The sequence below is a fragment of the Megalobrama amblycephala genome, linkage group LG14 (genome assembly GCF_018812025.1).
Source record: "Megalobrama amblycephala isolate DHTTF-2021 linkage group LG14, ASM1881202v1, whole genome shotgun sequence".
Classification (NCBI taxonomy): domain Eukaryota; kingdom Metazoa; phylum Chordata; class Actinopteri; order Cypriniformes; family Xenocyprididae; genus Megalobrama; species Megalobrama amblycephala.
In genome coordinates this window covers 9,629,296-9,654,456 of record NC_063057.1, presented here as the reverse complement: position 1 = coordinate 9,654,456, position 25,161 = coordinate 9,629,296, and the positions used below count along the sequence as shown (strand labels likewise).

General features: G+C 47.1%; 1 protein-coding gene and 1 pseudogene across 1 annotated transcript in view; one reads left to right on the top strand and one right to left on the bottom strand.

Annotated features, from left to right (window-relative positions):
* Positions 1–564: 564 nt before the first annotated feature.
* On the bottom strand, positions 565–15,436 carry LOC125245615 (annotated as a pseudogene).
* Positions 15,437–23,577: 8,141 nt separating this feature from the next.
* Positions 23,578–25,161, top strand: part of LOC125245614 (formin-like protein 20) — a 4,873-nt gene continuing 3,289 nt past the window's right edge. The window contains exons 1-2 of the mRNA XM_048156283.1: positions 23,578–23,879; positions 24,940–25,161. The exon at positions 24,940–25,161 is cut by the window's right edge and continues 392 nt beyond it. Of these exons, the coding sequence (XP_048012240.1) occupies positions 23,578–23,879; positions 24,940–25,161 (524 nt within the window). The remainder of the gene's footprint in view (positions 23,880–24,939) is intronic.

Genomic DNA, 25,161 nt, shown 5'->3' with positions numbered 1-25,161 from the left:
TTATGGAGCGCACTGCCGGCAGGCTGCAGCTGCCTTGGGAGCGTGAGAAGAAAGAGACCGTTCGCGGCAGACTTGACGAAGGTTTTCTTTCTGACCATAACCCGGTAACTCCGGTGAGACTTCCGAATCTCCATGTAGAGAACTCCTTACCCCTTAAGATGACGTCACGTTTGAACGGCAGGGCGTACGCTGTAGCAGGTCAGGCTGGCACGGCTCTGCACACAATGGCAGTGTTGCAAGCTTACCAGGCTGACCTGCTGAAGGATCTGGATCAGGGGCAGGGTTTGTCCCCTGATGCGGTGGCTGAGCTGCGCCGCACCACAGATCTTGCTCTCCGGGCCACCAAGCAGACGGCCACCTCGATCGGCAGATCTATGGTGGCCATGGTGGCCAAGGAGAGACATCTGTGGTTGAACATGGCGGACATCGGGGAGAAAGAAAAGGGCTTTCTCCTCGATGTCCCAGTCTCGCCCTCTGAACTTTTTGGCGGTTCCGCTAAGATGGTTGTTGGGAAGTTCAGAGAGGCAAGGGCGCGCTCAGCAGCATAAAAGAACTGCATACCGCTCAGATCCGATTCTGGGCCCAGACACCCGGGAGGCCCTGGACCATCTCGAGCCGAGGCTCAGAGGCAGGTCCAGCGATCCAGTGTCGCCGCTCGAGCACCTCCTCTGCCTCAGAGTAAGTCACAAAAGCGGCGGGATACGAGGAATAGGAAGCAGGATCTGAGGGAGGTGATTAAAAACCGGCGTCAGAACAAACACCACCAGTAGTCAATCTCCTCTCTGGCGGGGGCACATTACATCTGCCCTCGCCTCTATTCCTCGGCCTTCCCGGGAACCTTATTGACTGATACATGTTCAGATGACACCCTTGAACAGTCAGGACTGGCCCATGATGAGTTTTTTCTCTGATAGCCCGCCTTCTGGCTTGATAGTGAAAGGGGTTCTTTTGGCAAAAAAAACCTGAGTTATCCTCCCACTTAGGTCAGGAGGAAGATTCGTGGGTCCAATTGCCATGGGAAAGGTAAGCAGGGTTCAGCTTATTATTATTATGATGACCTTGTTTTTCTATTCCTAAATGTATTTTTCTGAACATGTAGCAGTAAAATATTAGGGGTTTTTGTGGGCAAAACTGAAGGAGTTGTTTAGAAGGACTGAGCGGGCCACAAAATGGTTGCTGTTCGGTTCTTTCTAAGCTTCTCAGCTATTGTTTAGTATGGCTTGAGTTGCACTCACTGCTTCAGTGTATGTGATGTCGGCGGATTTGATCGGCCGCCTGACATCTCGTGCTTGGGTACGTTGCTTTCCTCTCTTCCCATGGGATTGAAAGCGATGTTAAAACAGGCTTTGTTTGCTGTTTTTTCTTTACCCGTAGCTTAGCGGCTAGGCTAGAGCTAGGAGTGTTATTTAATAAATAACCCTATTTATATTCCTAGTTTTGGCCTCCTCCCGAGGGTGTTGTTAGGCCGCATGCCCTCTATCCCCTTTTCATGTAGGTGCATGGGTTGAGTAACAGATAGATTGTAAACTATCTTAGTACTTCCTTTCTGCTATCTCAGGTGGATTAGGCCCTTATCTTGTTGAGGCAGATAAGTTATGCAGGTTTCTGCTAGGTCCCACTTTTCTGGAACATTATGTCAATAAGGAAAACGTTTTTCTCCTCGGACACAGATGTAAACAGGTAAGCAGTCTTTATTACGAACCAGTGAGCAGATATGGTAAGGCAGGAGTGAACAGGTGAATAGCAGAGATGACTGGTGATAGTTACGGTCCTTTTGTGATTGCAGATGGAAGAGTCTTTAAACTTGCTGGAGCTGGAGAACGTAGGAGACGTGGGAGCACTCACACGAAAACGAGGAGCACACTGGGAGCGGGGAGTCCTTGAGGTAAGCATACACGTATCGCTCAAGTATCGCTCAACGAGACCGGACAGTGAGTGCAGGGTGTGAGTGCTCTTTATACTAGTGGTGATGAGGGTGATAATGATGTGCAGGTGACAGTGATTAGTATTCCAGTGATTGGGAGCGTTGGGATTGGTGCATGGTGGAGCCTGACGTGTCTGTGACAGACATATGGCCGTATGATTTTTATGTTCTTCTACATCAAATGAATTTACCTGAACACTGTCTCTGATGTGGAGATGTGGAGCATGACAAAGAGCTTCTACGGGACCCATGACTCTCCTGTTCTGTAATATTATCAATATTATAATTAGTTTAAAAAAAAGTAATTATTTGTGATTAATTGCACCTAACATTAAAGTTTTTAATATATATTTTTATATTTTAATAATTTCACATTTCATCTCCATGTAGAAACAACATAAAGATGGTAGATTTTATATTTTGATCTAAAAGGTAGGAAATATAGAGAAATTGAATAAAGCTATCAAAAACTTCACATTCTTCACTGCATAAATTATAAATTAAATATAGATTAATCCTTATTAAAGCTATAAAAGTTATTCAGTCAAGAGCAGTTTTATTAGATTAATAAAACATTAATGACAGACAGCAGCAGGTTTATTAGGCATTTTGGCATAATTTTGAGTGTTTTTGTTCATTCAAGTGCAAAAGAGAACTCAATGCGGCCAGTGCGCTGTCTGAAGTGGATTTCTGTGCGCGTGAGTTGTGTGTGTGATACAGACAGGAGATTCACAGACAGCATGCCAGTACCGCATCTATTTTGTCAAGCTTGGTTTAAAAGCATTTGGATGAATCAGAGCGCAATCATATAATGTAACGCTAGCTAAAAGATGGTAAAAAAAAATTTATGCTGCATTAAATATTTTCAACATGTCAATCTGAAAAAAAAAGAAAAGAAAAAAAAATTGCATGAGTTAACGTTAAATTTAACAGCCCTAATTATATTATCTATATATTTTGTTTGTACTGTTATTTATTGCTGTTGTATTTTTAGAGGTGGAAAATACATCAGTCTTACCCAAGCAGGTGATTTTGGCCACTTCATATTCACCACAGTCATTCTGTCCCCAGGGGAAAGATGGACACTGCCACAGATTTGAATCGTTTGGTCGACATTTCACTTCATCCAGCCAGTTAAGAGCTGATTCCACTCTTAGTGTAGATACAGACAAAACACCAGATCGTCCACAATTCAGCTCCTGACAGATCAGACTCACTGTGTCTCTGTCCATCTGGTTCCAGCACACATTACCCCAGGATCCATTGTAGAAAACCTCCACATTCCCTTCACAGCCCTCAGTTAACCTGATCTCTTTAAACTCTAGATGGAAACATGAATGCTATATGAACTCTCATTTCAACCACTGTATGTTACATATATATATGAATGACTAAAATAATCCAAAAAGATTAAAGTAAAAATATTTTAAAAAGAAGAAATTTAGATGTTACTGATTAACAATTTTTCACACCTAAGTACTATTTACCTGAGCACACGACTCCTACATCCTCCTTATGTTGACAGTCATGTTTTCCCCAGCCTGGAGAAGAGCAGCTCCACAGGGATGTATCATTCCCCTCACACTCCACCTCATCCAGCCATAAGGGTCCAGAACCAGGACCATACCAGGCTGGTACCTGCTGGTTACTGAGGGCCACTCCACCCCACACAGCAAATGTTTTCTGGCCCAGCTCCGGGCCACACGATCACGTTTCCCTCGGCCCAAGTACCGCAAAGAATGACGGCCCTGAAGTGGCCCAGAACTGGATTAAAGACAGGGGTCACACATGGACCATAACCGGCCCGAATCTCAGCCAGTTAATCACCCTTAACTGGCCCTGAAGTGGGCCAATACAGGTTTTATTATTGGTACCAATTCTCAGCCATATGTTAACCATATCACCACCACCCTTTAACCAGAAACCCCAAAAATGAGCCATAACCCAGCCTAATCTTACCCAAACCATGTGAACAAATGAGTCACAAGAAAATTCAATTCTCAAAATTAGTTTATTTAACAATATTGCACAAGCCAATAATAATAATAATAATTATTATTGTGTAATTGTGTGAAGGCTATTTTATTTAGTACAATCAAAGCATATCTTATTACCACCTCATGAATATATGAATGAATCTAGCACTGAAATGTAAAGATATTATAATGTAATTTTACTCTCAACAAATATAGAGCAAATAAAAAAAAAATCCTTAAAATAAATTTACACATCAGAATGTTTGTATGTGTGAGGGAGAACGTGATCCTATTTAGGACTGTCCTCAGGAAGTGAAGTACAGCTCTGCAGCCCCTCATTTCTCCACAAGTGCTCTCTCCTTATTCCAGCAGACTATTAGTCTTACGTGGTGTCAGACAATTTTTTCCTCACAGCAGCTAAAAGACAAAATAATAATACAAAATTAATAAATACATATACAAACATTCATCCATCTACTGTAAATAAATGTAGGTAACAAATGAAAAATAAGGTTGCTTTGGTGTTTTTTACAGGAAATGATTGCCAATAATATGGCACTATTGAATGACTAACTGGCTTGTCAGAGTTTGACAACAGTATTATGACAAATAAGACCATTTTAGCAAACAAAAACCTTAAAAATGTTGAGATATGGAAACTGTGGTGTAAACAGAGTAACCAATGCACTGTTGAAGTACTGATAATGTAACGCATTCAAAGCATAACATCTTATTTCCACCTCAAAAAAAGTGCATTTAATTTCAAAATGTACTGGTCTGTCTTAAACAGTTACTTATTGCATAGGTTAATGTAAACTAACAATGACCTCCTACAAATACCAAAAACATGTCTTTGTTTATGTGACACAATGATTATTCCTATTTGATTCTACATGACTGATGCAAAATGCTTACGAAATAACAAATTGCTTTCTTATTGTTTTAAGAATGTCTACTAGCTAAAACAAAAATATCAGACATAGACCTATCCTGATTATCAAAGTCAGAGATTAGATTTAGATATAATTAAATCTGATTGTACAACCTTTGAATCACTTTCAGTTAAAAAAGTCAATTACTGTTGCTGATTTTGCTGTGATTTTTTAACAACATTAGGCTACATTGTTCCGCACACCGGACAGGAAGCACCGCGCCTCGGACATCCCGCAGGCCGGTCTATCTCACTCCGGTCGCGTCAATCCTCATATGGGTTGTTATTCTATTTTTAAAGATAGCTGTTACGAGTGATGGAATTCATTAATCATAATAACCAAAATAATCTGCGAGTTTTAACCGCATTTGGCGGCTTTTTTGTAAAATTTTTTAAGTTCAATTCTTTCCAAAAGGCCAAATATTGATTCAAAACATCTAACATAACATAACATCTAATGTTAGGTCGTACACAACATAACTTCACTTACCTAGAACAGCGGTTGTCCGACAGACGTCTTCACCCTTCAGTGGGAGAAATTTCAACCGATGCATCACGTGAACCTCATCCACCAACCAGAAAAGCTGGTGATATAATAACTATCTTGTTAGGAAAATATATTTTTTTGTTATCATATTTAGTTTGTATCATTTTTAAATCTGGACATTTTTTTTCAAATGACACATATATATAAGTCAATTAATATTATTAATTATTAAAATCATTACATCTGTTTCAGAGAGAGGAGAGAGAGGGAGAGGGGGAGGGGGAGGGGGGGGGGTAAATCTTGCCTTGAATATAGCAGGCCTAAATACTTACAATTGTCCAGTAGGCCCTACACAGAGTATGGCACATAATCGCTACACTGATCTGGGCCACACACCTCACATCCACAATCGGCCCAAATGTTGTCTGCCGTCACGCATGCAGTACACAGAGTATGGCCCATAATCGGCACACTGATCTGGGCCACACACCTCACATCCACAATCGGCCCAAATGTTGTCTGCCGTCATGCATGCAGTGCCATCATTGCCACACATGGCCCACGGTTGGCTGACATGATGCATGCCAGTGCCGGCAACACGCCAGCAGTGCCATTATGAGGCCACATTTGGGCCAAGTCTGTTTGCTATGTGGGACTCTGCAGCTGTCTGCACACCACATGGGCATCTTTAATATCCCAGGAGTCATCACACACTGTCCCCAATGAGCCGCTGTGAAAAACCTCCAGCCTCCCTGCACAGTCTCCCCCAGAACCCACCAGCCTGATATTCAGAGAAAGAGAAACACATTAGTGATCACTAACAACTGAAGAATCTGCCCAGATGTTATTCAGATGAGAGTTTGTGGAGAGCTGCAGTTCCCCAGATGAGCTTCACTCCCAGAGCGCTGGAAGTCCGTCACACACTCATGACTGTGTTCAGGACTGGATGAAGAGGAGCCGGAAAAGTTCAGCACAGAGCCACAGCCCAGCTGTCTGCAGACCACAGAGGATTCAGTGAGACTCCAGGAGTCCAGCAGAACTCTCCTCCAGACCTGATGGATGGAAACTTCCACTTCCCCCTCACACTGTCTCTCTCCAGACAACCACACCAGACCGTCATGAACAGCCAGAGAGGAACCTGGAGAGAAGATCTTACGTTTTACTAAAATAATTGTGTTAGATCATATTGAAATAGTGTTTATATATTAAAGAGAGTGTTTTTCCAGTAGCATAATGCTCTCAGGTGTCAAATTAGTTTACCAGAGCAGATGACTCCAACATCTCGTCTATGAGAACATTCAGCTCGACTCCATGAAGAGATGGAACATTCTGAGAGTTTTGTTTCATTCCTGTCACAATCAAACACATCAGCCCAGATTTCACCACTTCCCTCTCCAAACCAGTCTGATCCCACAACAGACACAGCAATCCCACAATTCATCTGTCTACAGAGGACACTGGCAGCTCTCATATCCCAGCATGCATCACACACTGTGCCCCACTCATGGATGAACCGAAGCTCCACTCTTCCAGAACAAGAGTCTGAACTGTTTATCAGTTTGGCCTCTGTGTAACCTGAATAAAGAACAAAGAAGTTAAAATAAAGTATAATGTAGCTGACAGAGAAGATATACTGTATCAAATACAAATGAAGAGACACTGATTAGTACCGATACCATTTTTTAAGGAGCAAGTATGAGTTTTTTTTTTTTTTTTCTGGTACTCGCCAATAATAATAATATAATAATAAACTTTATTTTATATAGCGCCTTTAAAAGGGTATTCTCAAAGCACTTTACACATAGTACAAAGAAATAAACAGTCAATACACAATAAAGAAGATAGATAAATAGTAAAAATAGTAAATAGAAAGATAAATAGATACGAAATAGTAAAAAAAAATAAAAAATACAAATTACATATAAGCAAGTCTAAAAAAATAAGTTTTAAGAGAAACTTTAAAAACACTAAGAGAGTTTGCATGTCTAATATCACAGGGGAGAGAGTTCCAAAGTTTTGGAGCATAGGAAGAGAAAGCCCTGTCACCCATCGTGCGCATGCGAGTCGTGGGAACGGTCAGGAGGCCTAACTCCGAAGAACGGAGCTCACGCCTGGGAGTATAAACTGTTAAAAGCTCAGATAGATAGGGTGGGGCTAAGTCGTGTAAGGCCTTATAAGTCAACATGAGAATTTTAAAATCTACACGAAACCTGACGGGAAGCCAATGTAGGGACTCCAAGATAGGGGTGATATGCTCTCGGGTTCTTGTCCTTGTTAGGATTCTGGCAGCTGAGTTTTGAACATATTGGAGTTTGTTGAGGGTATTTTTCGATACTCCCGAGAGCAGGGCGTTGCAATAGTCAATGCCCGAAAAAACAAAGGTATTGATCAGTTTTTCTGCAACATTAAAAGAAAGCATAGGACGAAGCCTTGCGATGTTTCGGAGGTGAAAAAATTATGTTTTAACGGTATTCTGTACATGTGGATCAAATGTGAGATGAGAATAAAATATCACCCCCAGGTTTTTTTTTTTGTTTGAAACTCAAGAACAGTGCCATCAACACTGAGTGAAGGAGAACCAGCTTTGCGTATTTGGTGAATAGAGCCAAGCAGCATGACCTCTGTCTTATCGCTGTTAAGGCAGAGAAAATTCTTTGACATCCAAATTTTAATCTCCGATATGCAATGTTCGAGAAACGCCACTGCAGTGTGATCTTCAGGTTTTGAGTGAATGTAAATTTGAGTGTCATCTGCGTAAAAATGATACTTAAGACCCAGAGATTGCAAAAGATGACCAAGGGGAAAAATATACATACTAAAGAGTATAGGACTCAAAATAGATCCCTGGGGCACCTCAAATTTGATTGAGCCAATGTTAGACTTGTGCCCACCCATGGAGACAAATTGCCTACGGTCGGTGAGATAGGACTTAAACCAATCAAGAGCAGTATCAGTGATGCCAAACACAGATTCCATACGAGAGAGTAAAACAGAATGATCAACAGTGTCAAAGGCAGCACTGAGATCGAGAAGGATTAAAATTGACAGGCAGCCAGAATCCGCAGCAAGTAACAAGTCATTAGTAACCTTCACTAAGGCTGTTTCTGTGCTGTGAAATTTACGAAAACCAGACTGAAGGGGCTCAAATAAATTATTCGTTGTTAGATGAGCATACAACTGAGATGCAACTGTTCGTTCCAAAATTTTTGCTAAAAAAGGGAGATTAGAAATCGGACGATAATTGTGTAAGTTGTCAAGATCAACGTTCGGCTTTTTAGGTACCGGAGTAACAGCAGCTATTTTAAAAGCTGCTGGTACAACCGCTGAGGAAAGAGAGTCATTAACAATGCTCAGCACCACATCGCTTAAACAAGGAAAGCATGCTTTGAACAAGCAGGTAGGAAGTGGGTCAGTTATGGAGGTGGTAACCTTCATTTGTGACACTACCTTGCCCAGAGAGGTTAAATCAAGTATAGAGAAGTTTGAGAGAGGAGAACCAGAAAAGTGAAGGGTACAGAAAGCAGAGTCATCAATCACAGCAGTGCGGCTCAAACTACTACGAACCTTCTCAATCTTAGAACTGAAAAAATCAAGAAACCTATCACAAAGGTCAGCTGCAATGGGTGTATGGGAGGAATTATCACCTTTTAAAAGTTTGTTAATAACATGAAACAATTGTCTGGGTTTGCTCTGGTTATTAATAATAATCTGAGAAAAGTACTGGGACCTAGCAGAAGCAATCTCAGACTTATATTCATTTAAGTTGTCCTTCCAAGCATGAAGATGAACATTCATACCAGAGAGACGCCACCTTCGCTCCATCTTACGACACATTGCCTTCTTGGTACGCAGCTCATTATTATACCAAGGGGCAGAGCGAACATATGAAACAGAGCGAGATTTCATAGGTGCAAATGAATCTAAACCAGACAAAAGAACTGAGTTTAACAGCGAGACTTTGTCCTCCAAAGGGTCAGTAAAAGAGAAACACATTAAAGAGGACTCAATAAAAGCAGAAAAATCCTGGAGATCAATTGATTTCCAATTCCGATACATTATAGTACGGGATGTAGAGATATTGAGATTTTCCAATTCCATATTAAAAAGGACAGCAAAATGGTCAGACAGACCTAGGTCTACGGTGTAAGGCTGGGACAAAAATGATCCACTAGAAATAACTAGATCTAGGGTGTGGCCCTTGTTGTGAGTAGAGAAGTCCACCAGCTGTTTAAGGTCAAAACACTCTAGTAAAGACAGGAAGTCCTTTGTCATCGCAGAGTCTTTTTTGTCCACATGAATATTGAAATCCCCTAGGATAAGAGTTTTCTCAAACTTAAGGCACAACATTGACAACAAGTCAGCAAATTCCGATAAGAAGGCAGCATTAGGCTTAGGTGGTCTATAAACAGTAGCAATTACAATCGAACTGGGTGCAGAGATACTCAAAGCCAGACACTCAAAAGATTTAAACTGGGGGATAACTACTAAATGTTATATCTTGTTTAAATAAAACAATAATACCCCCTCCCCTACCAGACGAGCGAGGGGAATCAAATAACCCATAGCCAGTAGGTGTAAGTTCATTAAACAGAAGACCATCTGACTGGTTGTGCCAAGTTTCTGTAAGGCACACCAAGTCAAGTCCTTTTTCAATGATAATGTCAGATAAGATGAGGGATTTATTGTTCACAGAACGCGCGTTAAAAAGCACAGATTTCACCACGCGCGGGATAGCAGAAAATTGCGACGACTTCTCAGTACGTTGAGGTCGCGGCAATTTGTCAGCACACAGTGCTCGTTGAACATTGCGCTGAGATGACGACACACCGCTGTTATCCGATGAAAAATCTGTTAGTGTAGAGGCTAGTGAAGACAGCTCTATGCGAGGCAGCGCTGACAAGTTATTTAAGTCTGCGCCCGCACTCACCATTCGAAATACAGAACGCTGGTATGCCGGCACACATATGTTATCCACTGAAGAAGGAGAAAATCTGCACTTTGACGCACGATGAATATAGCGCGGGGGTCGCAAAACACCAACATTACGGCACAGTTCGTATATGTCGTTAGGCAGATAATAGTTTCTCTTTAAGTTGAGCAGATTACAAGCAGTGTACCTTACAGCCATGGAAACCAGAGAGTTGTTGCCCAGAGCATCTTGAACCCAGCCGTAGGATGCACAATCTGTAAACAATCCAATGATCCGGCGGTTATAGCTCTGTGATAAAACCAATAATCCAAGGGTACAGCATCGCGTAGGTGCGGGGGAAACCCAGGCACTTTCCAAAGTTCCAAAAAGCCACAACTGTGATTTGCAGAGATAAAACAACGATAAAACAAGTGTAGGTTGAGAGGAGCGGCAGCCAAGACGCGCCAGCGTTCCCGTCTCACCGGAAGCGACGTTCAGTTCAAAGTTAAGAAGTCAATACTGATACCGATGCCTATACATTTATTAAATTCTAATTATTTTTATGGTGATGTGGCTGTTTTCCAAGTACAACACAGTGAGATTAATGAATGTAGGACAGCTTCTTTACTATTACTCCAATGAAAAAATTAATAATTTTTTATTAATTATTTTATTGGCTGTTTTCCAAGTACAACACAGTGAGACTAATGAATGTAGGACAGCTTCTTTACTATTACTCCAATGAAAAAATTAATAATTTTTATGTGCTTGTCACAAACTTAAAGCACAAATTTCACAATGTCCAATAACCTTCAAAGGGCATAATTACCAAAGTCATAATAATAATAAAATTAAATATTGTCACAGACACGTCAGGTTCCACCTCACTCCCTTACCCACGCACTCAATCACCAGCTTACTGATCACCGTCACCTGAAGCTCATCAGCACTGCAATCACCACCACCATAAAACCTCCACACTCACACACATTCACTGTCCGGTCTCGTTTGCACTACAAACCCTTGTATGCTTACCTTAAGGACTCCAAACGCCATACTTACCATAGCACTACATACCTGCTCCAGTCGTCTCCTTCAACTCCTTCGTCTCCTGTTATCCTCGTGTGCCTACCTGCCTGTGTGTGTGAGTGTCTCCGCCATCATCCTCCAACGCCAATCTCCATCCGCATCTGGAAAACACCATAAGGACAGTATCACCCTCTCTTCATCATTCAAGAACCGCTTAATCATCTCTCCATAACCATTTGCTCTGCTGTTTCTACAATAAACAAACCTGTGTTGCTTTTACGTCTGCCTCCGTGTCTCTATTGTAACAAATATAGCTGCAAGCAGCAATTACGGGGCCAAGCACAAAAACAGCACAAGAAGCCAGCCAACATGGCTGGGAGCATCAGACTAACTGCAACATTGAGCAAGTGAAGACCTATTAAGGTCATTTTAGGCAAAAGAACTGAAAAATTATCAAAAATAAGGATTTACTGGTTCAGATGGTTCATAATGGTATGGTCAGAGTGAGGTGACAATGACACTTGCAAAGTTTGGTGTCAGTATGTCAAAGCATTGCAGAGATACAGCTTCAAGGGTCATTTTTGAATCATACCTCAAATTATTTGCTCTGGTATACAAAAATGGTTCGACTTATCAACTTGAAATCCATAACTTTTTGTCGGCATGGTCTGAAGATGATATGGTTCAATTTTGGTGAAAATCGGAGCAACGGTCTAGGAGGAGTTCGAAAAAGTAGGTTTTTAAAGAAAAACAATATGGCGGACAGGAAGTTCAGCCGACTATGTCAAATTTGATATCTATGTTCTCAGCATGACCCAAGGAATCTACTGAGAGCAGTTTCATTACAATCGGTTAACATAGTCAAAAGTTATTAGCATTTTTGTAAATTTTGTTATAACTTTTGACCACAAGGTGGCGCTGGTCCGAAACTTCTCTGGCTCCTTCAGGGCATTGTCCTGATGACCCATACCGAGTTTCGTAATGATACACTAATGCGTTTGTAAAATACAGCATTTTAGCACAAAATTCAAAATGGTCGACGGCTAAAATGGCCGATTTGGGAAAATTGGATATTATTCGACTCAGCATGATGCCCCGAATCCAACGAGACCAAATTTAAGATTTTTGGACAAACCTATCAGAAGTTATAAGCAAAAATATCCATTTTCCATCCAAATTTTCATGACGGAAAATGACGTCATAGGGTGCATTCGAATTACGGTTACCCTTACGGTTCAAAAGTTATTAACATAAACATAAGTGCAACTTTGGACAGCTGGTGGCACTAGAGTGATTGAGTTAGAGACTCCAAATTTGCTGTGGACAAAGGTCAGACTGTCCTCTAACTGTGTGCCAAATTTCATAACTTTCCCGCAAGCGGTTCTATGGGTTGCCATAGACTTCAAGAGCGGAAGAAGAAGAAGAAGAAGAAGAAGAAGAAGAAGAAGAAGAAGAAAAAAAAAAAGAACACCAACGGATACAATAGGTGCCTACGCACCTTTGGTGCTTGGCCCCTAATAAAAAGTCTTTTTTAACCTGCCTTTTAAAAATTGCTAAACAAATATTACAGAACATAATGTTTATAATATAACACTGTGAACCAAGGTAAACAACCTAGGGTGACCAGATTTCTCATGGTGGAATATGGGACGAGTCGGCAATATGAAGTCGGCAATATGCTCCGAGTCGGAGCATGAAATTTCATTGCAAACCTTCCATCAGTTGGCCTATTTGATCTATTCTTTCAACATTACACTGACTCAGCTGATTAAGTAAATATATGTACAGTAAGATTTTTGGATTAAAATATCCAAAAACCACTAGAACAATGCTACATATTTTGTTGACTTGTTTACTTACATTATCCCAAATGTTTCCAAGAATGTTTAAATCCAGAGAAATAAGCAATTTTAACCAGGACATGGGCTGTGTCCGTGCGTCGCTTATCAATGACATCATACCAGCATTACCCTCAATTTTTTATTTTGTCGAAACCATGGACACACCAAAGAAAACTAATCATGTTATATAGCTTCTTGTTTAAGTCTCGTTTTTTTGATTTACCGCGAGTACCATGTTTTACCCTAACTAATATCGATCTAGCTTACTGCAGTGTGCAACAAGTGTCTCATAGCAGCCACCGAGTGAACGCAGAGTAGCATTATAACAACTTTCAACACAAATGTATCTAATATGATAAACAGTGCTGCGTTACCCCACATACGTTAGACTGGCGGCTGGCATAATAAAAGTTCCACTGCTCTCGAGACGTGTCGTTATCAATCACTCTAGCGGTGAGACGTGTTGCAGTCGTCTCTCATTAACAATCGCTCCAGCGGTCTCGTTCAGCTTCAACATCACTCGGCCCTGCTCTGCTTCATACTACAATAACATTAATACTCTCATCAATAAACATTATTTCTGACTGAGTCCTGTCCTGATTCTTTTCCACTGGCTGTTGACTTGATAACAACACATCCCATGATTCCACAAAAACAAGGATAAGCGACCGAATAAGTGACCTCTAGTGGTGAAAATGTACATATTGTGGCTTTAACAGAACAAATATTCACATATCCCTGTGATCTCCCAGATGAAGGTTAGTCTTAAAGTAACCCACAGTTTAATGTTTAACAGTTTGCACATGACTCATAATTGTATCGTAATTTAGTTATTTGGTGTTTGGTAACGAAGGGCCTCCTTTGCATTAGCAACGCTGACTCAATGACAGACAAGTCATATTTATAAGAAGACTACTAATGGCACCTATATTCATAGCACTAATTAATCATTTAATTGTTAATCATAAATATAGGGGGCTGCTGCTCAGTATAATCGTTTTCAAGAACATGTAAATTGGTAAACTATTAACCTAGGCTATTAAAACAAACACCAAAACTTGTTGAACTCAACAAGTCTGGGCAAACTACTAAGCACCAATCAGAAGTCATATTTTTATGATGTCATCATGTAGACTTCTTATAAAGTATTTTAATGTATCATAAAAATGTAGTTTATGATAAGTTTACATAATACATAACACTGTTAATGTAAAGGGGATGGTAAGGGGCATGGTGGCTTTACATAGGGGATGCTTTTTGTCATTTTTTTCAACAAGGGGGATGCCATCCCCCCACATCCCCCCTCAAATCGAGCCCTATAATGGTATTGGTATCGGTGCATCCCTACTGAATAGTTATACTTTACCAGAATATATCAGGCCCACATTATTGTCACTGATGCAGCTGTGTGATGATGATGTTGAGCAAAATGAAATATAAGACTCATTTCCTCTGCACTGAATCACTTGTGTCCACATCTGAGCATCTCCTCTTCCAAAAGCATCTTCTCCCAGCACCTGTACAGGAGCCCCACAGTCCAGCTCTCTACACACAACCTCTGCATCCTGCTGGTCAAAGGCAGCAGCACACACTGAAAACCACGTCTGATTATGAAGAACTTCAATTCTCCCAGAACAGCTGGAGTTTCCAATAAGCCTGACACCTGAAGTAAGCAAGAGATAAGAAACGTTTCAGTTCTGTTTGCTATCTGTGTAATTCTTGTCATTAATGGTCTACCACAAAGCACCACTTGTTAATGTGAAAGGAGTAAAATAATCAAATTATTTGTTTTATTTAATCATCTTTAGCTTTCATTCTTTCATGGAATATAAAAAGGGGAATTTTACAGAATAAACTGGTACTCTTTTCAATATAATGAAAGTAAAATAATAAATAAATAAATTTTGTGCTCCACAGAACAAAGTCATAAGTAAATGATGCCTGAATTTTCATTTTTTGGTGAACTATCCCTTTGCAGAAGGTGGTTTATCAGTGATATAAAAACAGGGCAGGGTTTAGAGAAGTTTACCTGAGCAGATGACTCCAGCATCTTTTGTATGATCACAGTCATAAAAACCCCAATTTACTGTTCCACAGTTCTTCAGTGTAGATTCTGTTCCAGAACAGTACTTTTGATTTCTCCAGATTGGTCTTGACCCTGGTCCAAAGTGACCACCTCCCACAGCATCTACAGGTTCTCCACAGTCCAGCTCTCTACACACTACTGCAGCATCAGCCATATCCCAGAAAAGATCACACACTGTTCCCCACTGACCTCTATGAAGAACCTCCACTCTACCAGCACAGCGACTGTGACCACCAACCAGCCTTGCTCTCATGTTGTCTATATAATGAATAAAGAGGGAGTAAAGACATACGGACAAAGGGAAAGTATGAGGGGGAAAGTATCACACAAAGAGAATAAAAATTAATGAATATTTAGTGTAGTTTTTGAGAACGTTAACATATAATTTCAGTTTATTAAAAAAAAAAAATGCTGCACACACCAAGCCAACATCATTTTCATATGAACAGTTGTTTTCATGTGATGGTGATGTTGGACAGAGGTGAATCTGAGACTCATTTCCTCTGCACTGAATCTCTTGTGTCCACATCTGAGTGTCTCCTTTTCCAAAAGCATCTTCTCCCAGCACCTGTACAGGAGTCCCACAGTCCAGCTCTCTACACACAACCTCTGCATCCTGCTGGTCAAAGGCAGCAGCACACATTTTGAAATAAATACTCTTTTTAAAGGTAATTTAATTTATTTTTTTTTACAAAGAGCACAGCACTAAATTATGCCCTTATTACACTAATGACAGAAAAAAAAATTGTAAAACATTTTATCTACATCTCAAAATAATTACTGTAACCAATGTGAAATTTACCTAAATGCACAAAAGTGGTTTCTTTCAGGTGGCCCACAAAAACCATAATTATCACTGAAGATAAGCATGTTGTTCACCTTGTGACCAGCAGAGAGAGACAGTGAACTACATTTCTGCTAGAATGATAGAAAATGTAGCTTTGATAGCGTCAGTGGTATTTCAACACATTAAAATAGTGAAAAAGTGAAACAGATACTAAATAAAGATGAAGATCGCATAACATATAAGAAAATAGCATTAAATATTTCAAACCCCTTCTGAACATTATATATAAGGTCGGTCCTGAGAGCAATTATGTTTACCACACTTGTGGTGATTTGTCTTAAAAAAAAATAGACGTCAATTTGACGTCCACACACTGATGTCCAATTGATTTCGGAAAAAAAAAACATCAACATCAAACTGATGTCAATTTTTTGTCAACAAACCAGGTCAAAAATGCAAATCAAACTGATGTCTACAATTTGACGTCCATTTGACATCCACACACTGATATTCTTTCGACCACCAAAATAACGATACAAAAGCAATGCAATGAAAGAAAAATACAAAGTTCTGTCATGAAACTCGAAATGCACAGGCTAATAGGTCCTTAACTCAACTGCTCGTAATCACATCATTCTCTATGGGACACAGATGATTGGTTCCTGCTGTATTAGTAGCCAATGAGCCTGCATGCTCAATCAATACAAATTCAAATACATGAGTAGCATTTGCCTTAGCAGTGCAGCACGCTTTCAGAAACCCTCCACCTTCCCCAGCTCCACCTGTATAGATCTGCTACGGGTAATTCTTGTATGCTATATTGTACAGCAGCAGCATGTCTTACTTGCTCACAGCAGCGTGTCATGTATGTGTTGGCACTCAGTGATGTGGTTGTATTTAAGATAATTTTTTAATATGGTTAATTTTCATATTTAATTTATCTCTATTGTGATTTTGTGAAGTATTTTCCATTAACTCAAAATTATTAAGTAGAAAAAATAAACCAAATTTTATGCAGTCTAAAGTATTAAACTGACAAAATATATCTTGGAAAATGAATATGCAGTTCTAGGTTGTAACGAGGCAGAAGACTCAATGGGATCCATATGCAGCTTTAATAAACAATCGTAGTCGTACAGGCAATGGTCAGATAACAGTAACAGAAACAACGTAGAGTAAAAGCGTCGGGCGGCGAGCAGGGGCGGCCAGACGGATAATGGCAGGGATATAAAAGCAGGGGTTTGCAAACAAGGAATCAGGCGGGCTCGGGTCGGCGCCCGTTAGCATGTATTAGCTCTGGAATTGCCACAGTTATCCAAGTATTGGATGGGAGCGATCAAAGGAACCATAACTGATTTAATGAGCCATTCGCAGTTTCACTGTACCGGCCGTGTGCACTTAGACCTGCATGGCTTAATCTTTGAGACAAGCATATGCTACTGGCAGGATCAACCAGGTAATAGGTGCCCCGGGGGGGACGGGAGAAACCGCTACGCGTGCGGGATTCCCTACACACGGGTCTCGTTCCGCTCGAAGACGCCCCCCGACGAGCGGAGGGCGCGACGAGGACGGATCGGCCGCTCATAGGGCACGTGCGGAACATCCCTCCGAAGACGGGACATGGAACGTGGGGGGGGTGGCCGCTGGGTCGCGGCCGTAACCGGGAAAGGCGTACCTTTTTCGGCGGGTGGGGGCGCGGGGCGAAGGGGAGAAACTTGCGTGGGGGGGGGGTGCGTGACCAAGCCCCCAGCGTACGAGCCTCCTTCTCCGCCGCCGGCCGCCACCGCCGTAGCGGACCGTCGGGTCTGACCGGCCGTCTGAGTCTGCCCCTGAGGTAGAGAGGGGCGGCGTGGGGGGGGGCCCGAACGGGTCCCCGACGCACGCCCGCTCTCGGCTTACGACGCGCAAGGCGGGGAGGTTCGCTCTGCCCACGGCGGTCGTCTCCGACCGGGCAGAGGCCTACCCCTGGCGCGTCACTCGCTCCAATCTGCCAGACAAAACAACAAAGCGGGTTGCGCCTCGACCGTAACGAGCCTCGGGAGGAGGGGCGCGCTCCTCCGGGCCGGCTGAGGGTCGTTTGCTACGACCGTCGCCACCACCAGCTTCACTCTCGTTTTTCTTTCAAAGTCCGTGGGAGCTCTTCCTCCCCAATACCGCGATGGCCTGATTTCGGCGCTTCTGCGCTGTACGCTCACTTCCGTAAGGCGTACGCTTTTTCGAAAGTCCCCATGGACGGGCTGGGACGGCGGGTAATGAGGATGACGGAGCTTTGGACGCGCAACTCGTTTTTGGGACTTTGACATTTTTTTTCCAGGTGGGGTTCTTCGTACTCAGTTGGAGTGCGCTCCTCTCCGCCTCACCACCTACCAACTTCGTACCCGGGATGAGTGCGCTCCTCTCCGCCTCACCACCTACCAACTTCGTACCCGGGATGAGTGCGCTCCTCTCCGCCTCACCACCTACCAACTTCGTACTCAGTTGGAGTGCGCTCCTCTCCGCCTCACCACCCACCAACTTCGTACCCAGGGTGAGTGCACTCCTCTCCGCCTCACCACTTTCGTACTCTGGGTAGAGTGCGCTTCTCTCCGCCTCACCACTTTCGTACTCTGGGTAGAGTGCGCTCCTCTCCGCCTCACCACTTTCGTACTCTGGGTAGAGTGCGCTCCTCTCCGCCTCACCACTTTCGTACTCTGGGTAGAGTGCGCTCCTCTCCGCCTCACCACTTTTCGTACTCTGGTAGAGTGCGCTCCTCTCCGCCTCACCACTTTTCGTACTCTGGTAGAGTGCGCTCCTCTCCGCCTCACCACTTTTCGTACTCTGGTAGAGTGCGCTCCTCTCCGCCTCACCACTTTTCGTACTCTGGGTAGAGTGCGCTCCTCTCCGCCTCACCACTTTTCGTACTCTGGGTAGAGTGCGCTCCTCTCCGCCTCACCACTTTTCGTACTCTGGATAGAGTGCGCTCCTCTCCGCCTCACCACTTTTCGTACTCTGGGTAGAGTGCGCTCCTCTCCGCCTCACCACCCACCAACTTCGCGCCCGGGGGTGAGTGCGCTCCTCTCCGCCTCACCACTTTCGTACTCTGGGTAGAGTGCGCTCCTCTCCGCCTCACCACCTACCAACTTCGCGCCCGGGGTGAGTGCGCTCCTCTCCGCCTCACCACCTACGCACCCGGGGTGAGTGCGCTCCTCTCCGCCTCACCACTTTCGTACTCGGGATGGAGTGCATTCCTCTCCGCCTCACCACCTACCAACTTCGTACTCGGGTGGCATGCGCTCCTCTCCGCCTCACCACCTCTCTCCTTTTTTTTTTTTTTTTTTTTTTTTCGTATGCGGGTGCCCTCTTCACCCACCTGCCAAACACTCGGATTTATTCTCTGGCAGTCTTTTTCGTACCCGTGTTTGAGGAGGTTTTTACCTCCTGTGGGGAGCGAGTCACCCATCTCGATCCTCTCCCCAGCGTTCGTTCGCTCTGGACCCGACGGCACGCCAGAGCGGCCGCCGGGGGGTGGGACGACAAGCATATGGTAGCCTCTGGGGTGCCGAGCCCGCCGCTCGACCGCTCTGGTTTTAACGAGACGACCGTACCATCGAGGGGGAGATGGGTCGGCCGGGGACCGGGACAACCGCGACACGGGCGGGGGTTCCCCACACACGGGTCTCGCTCCGCCACGAGGGCGGCTCGGCCGTTCATGGGGCGCGTGCGGTGCCCGTCCCGTTACGGGGGGCCGCAGAACCTGGGAGAACGCACTGGTTACGGGGGCGCGGGCGATGGGCGGCTCTGTGACGTGCGTGGGGGGTGTCACGAGGCCCCCAGCGTCTGAACCGAACCACCGTCGCAAACGCCACCCGCGGCGGACGCTCGAGCTAGACCGGCCGTCTGAGTCTTTCATCCCGAGCCGCGCGGGGCCAGCCCCCGGAGGGACGGGTCCCTGACGCCGGCTCAAGCTCCGAAGCGCGAGGCGGGGAGGTTCGCTCCGCCCACGGCGGTCGTCTCTCCGACCGGGCAGAGGCCTACCCCTGGCGCGACGCTCGCTCCAATCTGCCAGAATAAAACAACAAAGGGTGCGTCCCGGCCATACCGAGCCAGAGGAGGAGGAGGGACGTGCTCCCCCCACCCCGGCCCGCCGAACACTTGCTAGAGTCCGCCTTCTTTTTTTTTTTTTTTTTTTCAGGGTAGGCGCGACGGCCTCCGCCACCCCGTCTTTCCCTCATTAACAGAGGAATTCCTCCGAGGGGGAGCGCCTTCGAATCACTTTCTCCCCCGAGCGCCCCTGGGCCAGGCGCTCGCGTCTATCGAGTCTCAACACCAAACTCCTTGTTTCTTTCCACTCTCACGAGGGGGAGTCACCCATGTCCCCCCCGCCCAAAGCACGCCGGAGCGGCCGCCGGGCGACAGACAAGCATATAAGTATGGATGTAGCGAGCCCGCCCCTCGCCCGACTGATTCGATTTAATGAGAGAGAGACTACACCAGGGGGGAAGGATGGCCGAGGACAGGACAACCGCAACGCGTGCGGGGGTTCCCTACACTCGGGTCTCGCTCCGCCATGAGGGGCGGCGGCGCGGCCGATCATAGGGCGCGTGCGGAGCCTCTCCCGTTACAGGGGGGCCGTAGAACCTGGAAGGGTGTACCGGTTACGGGGCGCAGGCGACGGCGGGCTCTGTGACGTGCGTGGGGGGTGTGACGAGGCCCCCAGCGTCTGAACCCGCCGCCGTCGCAAACGCCTACGCGTCGGGCTTTCGAGTCGGACCGGCCGTCTGAGTCTCTTATCCCGAGCCGCGCGGGGGGGCCGTGGCACCCCCGACGCTGGCTCAAGCTCCGAAGCGCGAGGCGGGGAGGTTCGCTCTGCCCACGGCGGTCGTCTCTGACCGGGCAGAGGCCTACCCCTGGCGCGACACTCGCTCCAATCTGCCAGAATAAAACAACAAAGGGGGGGGGGGGGGGGCGTCCCGGCCATACCGAGCCCGAAGGGGGGAGGGACGCGCTCCCCCACAGCCCGTTTGCTAGAGTCAACCTTTATTCATCTCGTCTTTTTCTGACACCTCATTGTTCACGGAGGAATCCCTCCGAGGTGGGGGACCGCCTGCAAAGGCTCCTCCAAACTATATCCATCCCCCGTAAGAGTGCCGCCACCAAAACACTCTTTTCGTTTTTCGAGTCTCCACGCCAAAGATTTTGTTTCTTTCCGCTCTTGAGCGGGGGGGGCCACCCATCTCCCCCAGAGAACAGCGCAAGGCGGGGAGGATCAATATCTGCTCACAGAGGCCTACCCCTGGCGCCTCGCTCCACTCTACCAGTCAAAACAACAACAAAAAAAAAGCTCGTACCGAACCCGAGGAGGGACGCGATCCCCCTCTGGCCCTTGTGTCATGGTCCGTGTTGGGATGGGATGGGATGTGTTTCTTTGTGTGCTCTCCTCCGCCTCAACACATCCAGACATCAACCACCACGGTGGAATATGCTTTGCACCCAGTTCTGAGCTTCTCATCCGGCACTCGCCACACAACAACAGCCCCTGGAAGGTGGTCAGACTTCCAGGTTTCCAGGCTTTCCCCCACCACGGCGGAACCTGCTTTGTGCCCACTTCGGAGCTTCAAGTCCGGCACTTGCCACGCAACACGAGCCCCCATGTATTTATCAGACCCTCCCCAGGAAACAGGGGCAGGGGCCCTCGCCCAGGCCTGGCCCCCCATCCCGCAACAGGGCACCAGGACTCTGGGCAAGGAACCCCCCTCCCACGCTCCCAAAGGGAGCGAGTCACCAAAGCAGCCGTGATAAGTCTTTTCGCTTCTGGGGGACACGTATGTCCCAAGGGTGGGCCAGGGAGGGAGCGCATGGTCATTTGTCTACAAAGTCTGAGCGAGAGCTCCTCCTCCCCAGCACCCAGATGGCCTGATTTTGGAACTTCTGCGCAGGACGCAGACTTCCATATCGCGGACGAATCCAGCCTCACCCAGGGAGGGCACCTCCTCCCCGGCTGTTCCCAGCGAGACTAGGACTCTGGAACTTTTGCCCAGTCAACTCGAAATTTATACTTTGAAATTTTTCCGAGGTGGGTTTTTCGAGTGTGCTCTCCTCTCCGCCTCACCACCTCTCATCTTTGTACTCGGGGTGTGAGTGTGCTCTCCTCTCCGCCTCACCACATCCAGACTCCCACCATCGCGGGGGGGTGGAATCTGCTTTGTGCCCACTTCAGAGCTTCAAGTCCGGCCTCACCACGCAACAAAACAGCCCTGGAAGGTGGTCAGACTTCCAGGTTTCCACCACCGCGGCAGAACCTGCTTTGTGCCCACTTCAGAGCTTCAAGTCCGGCCTCGCCACGCAAACACGAGCCCCCATGTATTTATCAGACCCTCCCCAGGGAGCAGGGGCAGGGGCCCTCGCCCAGGCCTGGCCCCCCATCCCGCAACAGGGCACCAGGACTCTGGGCAAGGAACCCCCTCCCACGCTCCCGAAGGGACCAAGTCACCAAAGCAGCCGTGATAGTCTTTCGCTCCTGGGGGACACGTATGCCGCAAGGGTGGGCCAGGGAGGAGCGCATGGTCATTTGTCTACAAAGTCTGAGCGAGAGCTCCTCCTCTACAGCACCCAGATGGCCTGATTTTGGAACTTCTGCGCAGGACGCAGACTTCCATATCGCGGACGAATCCGGCCTCACCCAGGGAGTGCACCTCCTCCCCGGCTGTTCCCAGCGAGACTAGTACTCTGGAACTTTTGCCCAGTCAACTCGAAATTTATACTTTGAAACTTTTCCGAGGTGGGTTTTTCGAGTGTGCTCTCCTCTCCGCCTCACCACCTCTCATCTTTGTACTCGGGGTGTGAGTGTGCTCTCCTCTCTGCCTCACCACATCCAGACTTCCACCATCGCGGGGGGGGGGGGGTGGAATCTGCTTTGTGCCCACTTCGGAGCTTCAAGTCCGGCCTCACCACGCAACAAACAGCCCTGGAAGGTGGTCAGACTTCCAGGTTTCCACCACCACGGCAGAATCTGCTTTGTGCCCACTTCGGAGCTTCAAGTCTGGCCTCGCCACGCAACACGAGCCCCCATGTATTTATCAGACCCTCCCCAGGAAACAGGGGCAGGGGCTCTCCTCTCTCCGGGGCTCTGCTCTGCTCTCCTCTCCTCTCCGCCTCACCACATCTCATTTTTTTCGACAAAGTACGAGAGAGCTCTTCCTCCCTAGTACCCTGACGGCCTGATTTCGGCACTCCTGCGCTGGACCCAGACTTCCGGATCGCGGGCGGATCCGCCAGTACCCGGGGACGAGTCATCATTCCGGGCTGGGGCGGCTGCGGCTGGCAGCCTGGTTCTTTTGGGTGCCAACTCCATTTTCATACTTTGAAAATCGCAGACACTTAGTCATTTTTTGACAAAAGTCTGCTCTCTTCCGCCTCACCACCACCTCAAGAGAGCCACCACCGCGGTGTAATCTGCCCGAGGCCGCCTCAGGGAACCAGGGACCCGGCAGGGACCCCCTGCCCGGCATGGCCCCCCCCCCCCGAGGCCGCCTCAGGGAACCAGGACCTTGGGAGGGGACCCCCACCAGGCCTGACCCCCCTGGCCGCCTCAGGGAACCAGGGACCCGGCAGGGACCCCCCCACCCGGCATGGCCCCCGAGGCCGCCTCAGGGAACCAGGACCTTGGGAGGGGACCCCCACCAGGCCTGACCCCCCTGGCCGCCTCAGGGAACCAGGGACCCGGCAGGGACCCCCACCCAGCATGGCCCCCAAGGCCGCCTCAGGGAGCCAGGGACCCGGCAGGGACCCCCACCGGGCATGGCCCCCGAGGCCGCCTCAGGGAACCAGGACCCTGGGAGGGGACCCCCAGCACGCAGGTCCCCCGCGGCCGCCTCAGGGAGCCCGACCTCCGGCCGCGTTCACGACCTCCTCCCCTCCTAAAGCCCAGATGGTAACCGAGACTCACTTCTGTGCTGCAATAGACCTCCATACCCCCAGAGTCTAAGGAGGTAAACCGGGGTCTAGGAGCCTTCCCTGGCCTGATATTTTACTTTTTATGCCCTGGAGGTTTGGACATGCAACTCAATTTCGTTTTTCGCGAATAACTCGGGAACGCCGCCACCGATCCGCACCAAATTTGGGACGCGGTTACATCTCGACGAGACGCTTCGAACGATACCAGCCCCAGCCTCGTGGCCCCCGGGGGGGGCGAGTTATGGACGGAGAAAGAAAAAACATTAAAACGCCCAAAATGTTTCGTTTTTCGCGAATAACTCGGGAACGCCGCGTCCGATCCGCACCAAATTTGGGACGCGGTTACATCTCGACGAGACGCTTCGAACGATACCAGCCCCAGCCTCGTGGCCCCCGGTATGGCCGAGATACGGTCGATCAAATGTCGGTTCTTTGACCGCCCGTATCTCGGGAACCAAGCCGACTTGGAGCTCCGGACTCCGGGCAGAGAGGGGTCTCGAGGGGACCACCAAACACCGGCAATATGGAGCCCCAACTCCCCCTGGTCGCGGAGATATACCTCTTTTCTCGACGCTCCTCTCCGCCTCACCACCCGGGATCCCAGGCGAATTGGAGCTCCAGACTCCGGGCCCTGAGGGGGCTCGAGGGGACCACCACACACCGGCAATATGGATTCCCAACTCCCCCTGGCCGCGGAGATATACGCCCTGGAACTTACAACTCGGTCCGGCTCTAACTCCGGAACCGAGCCGACTTGGAGCTCCAGACTCCGGGCACAGAGGGGGCCCGAGGGCACCCCCACACACCGCAAGTTTGGAGCCCCAACTCGGCCACACACACACACACACACACACACACACACACACACACACACACACACACACACTAACCCTAACCCTAACCCGACCTACAGGACCCCGGACACACACACACACACACACACACACACACACACACACACACACACACACACACACACACACACACACACACACACACACTCACCCTAACCCTAACCCACCCAACCCGACCTCCAGGACCCCGGACACACACACTGACCCTAACCCACCTACCATCCTCGTACACGGGCGGAGTCTGCTCCTCTCCGCCTCACCACCGAGTCTGCTCCTCTCCGCCTCACCACCGAGTCCTCTGCCTCCCCACCTCTCATCTTCGTACAGAGGGTGCTCTCCTCTCCTCCGCCTCACCACCTCTCATCTTCGTACAGAGGGTGCTCTCCTCTCCTCCGCCTCACCACC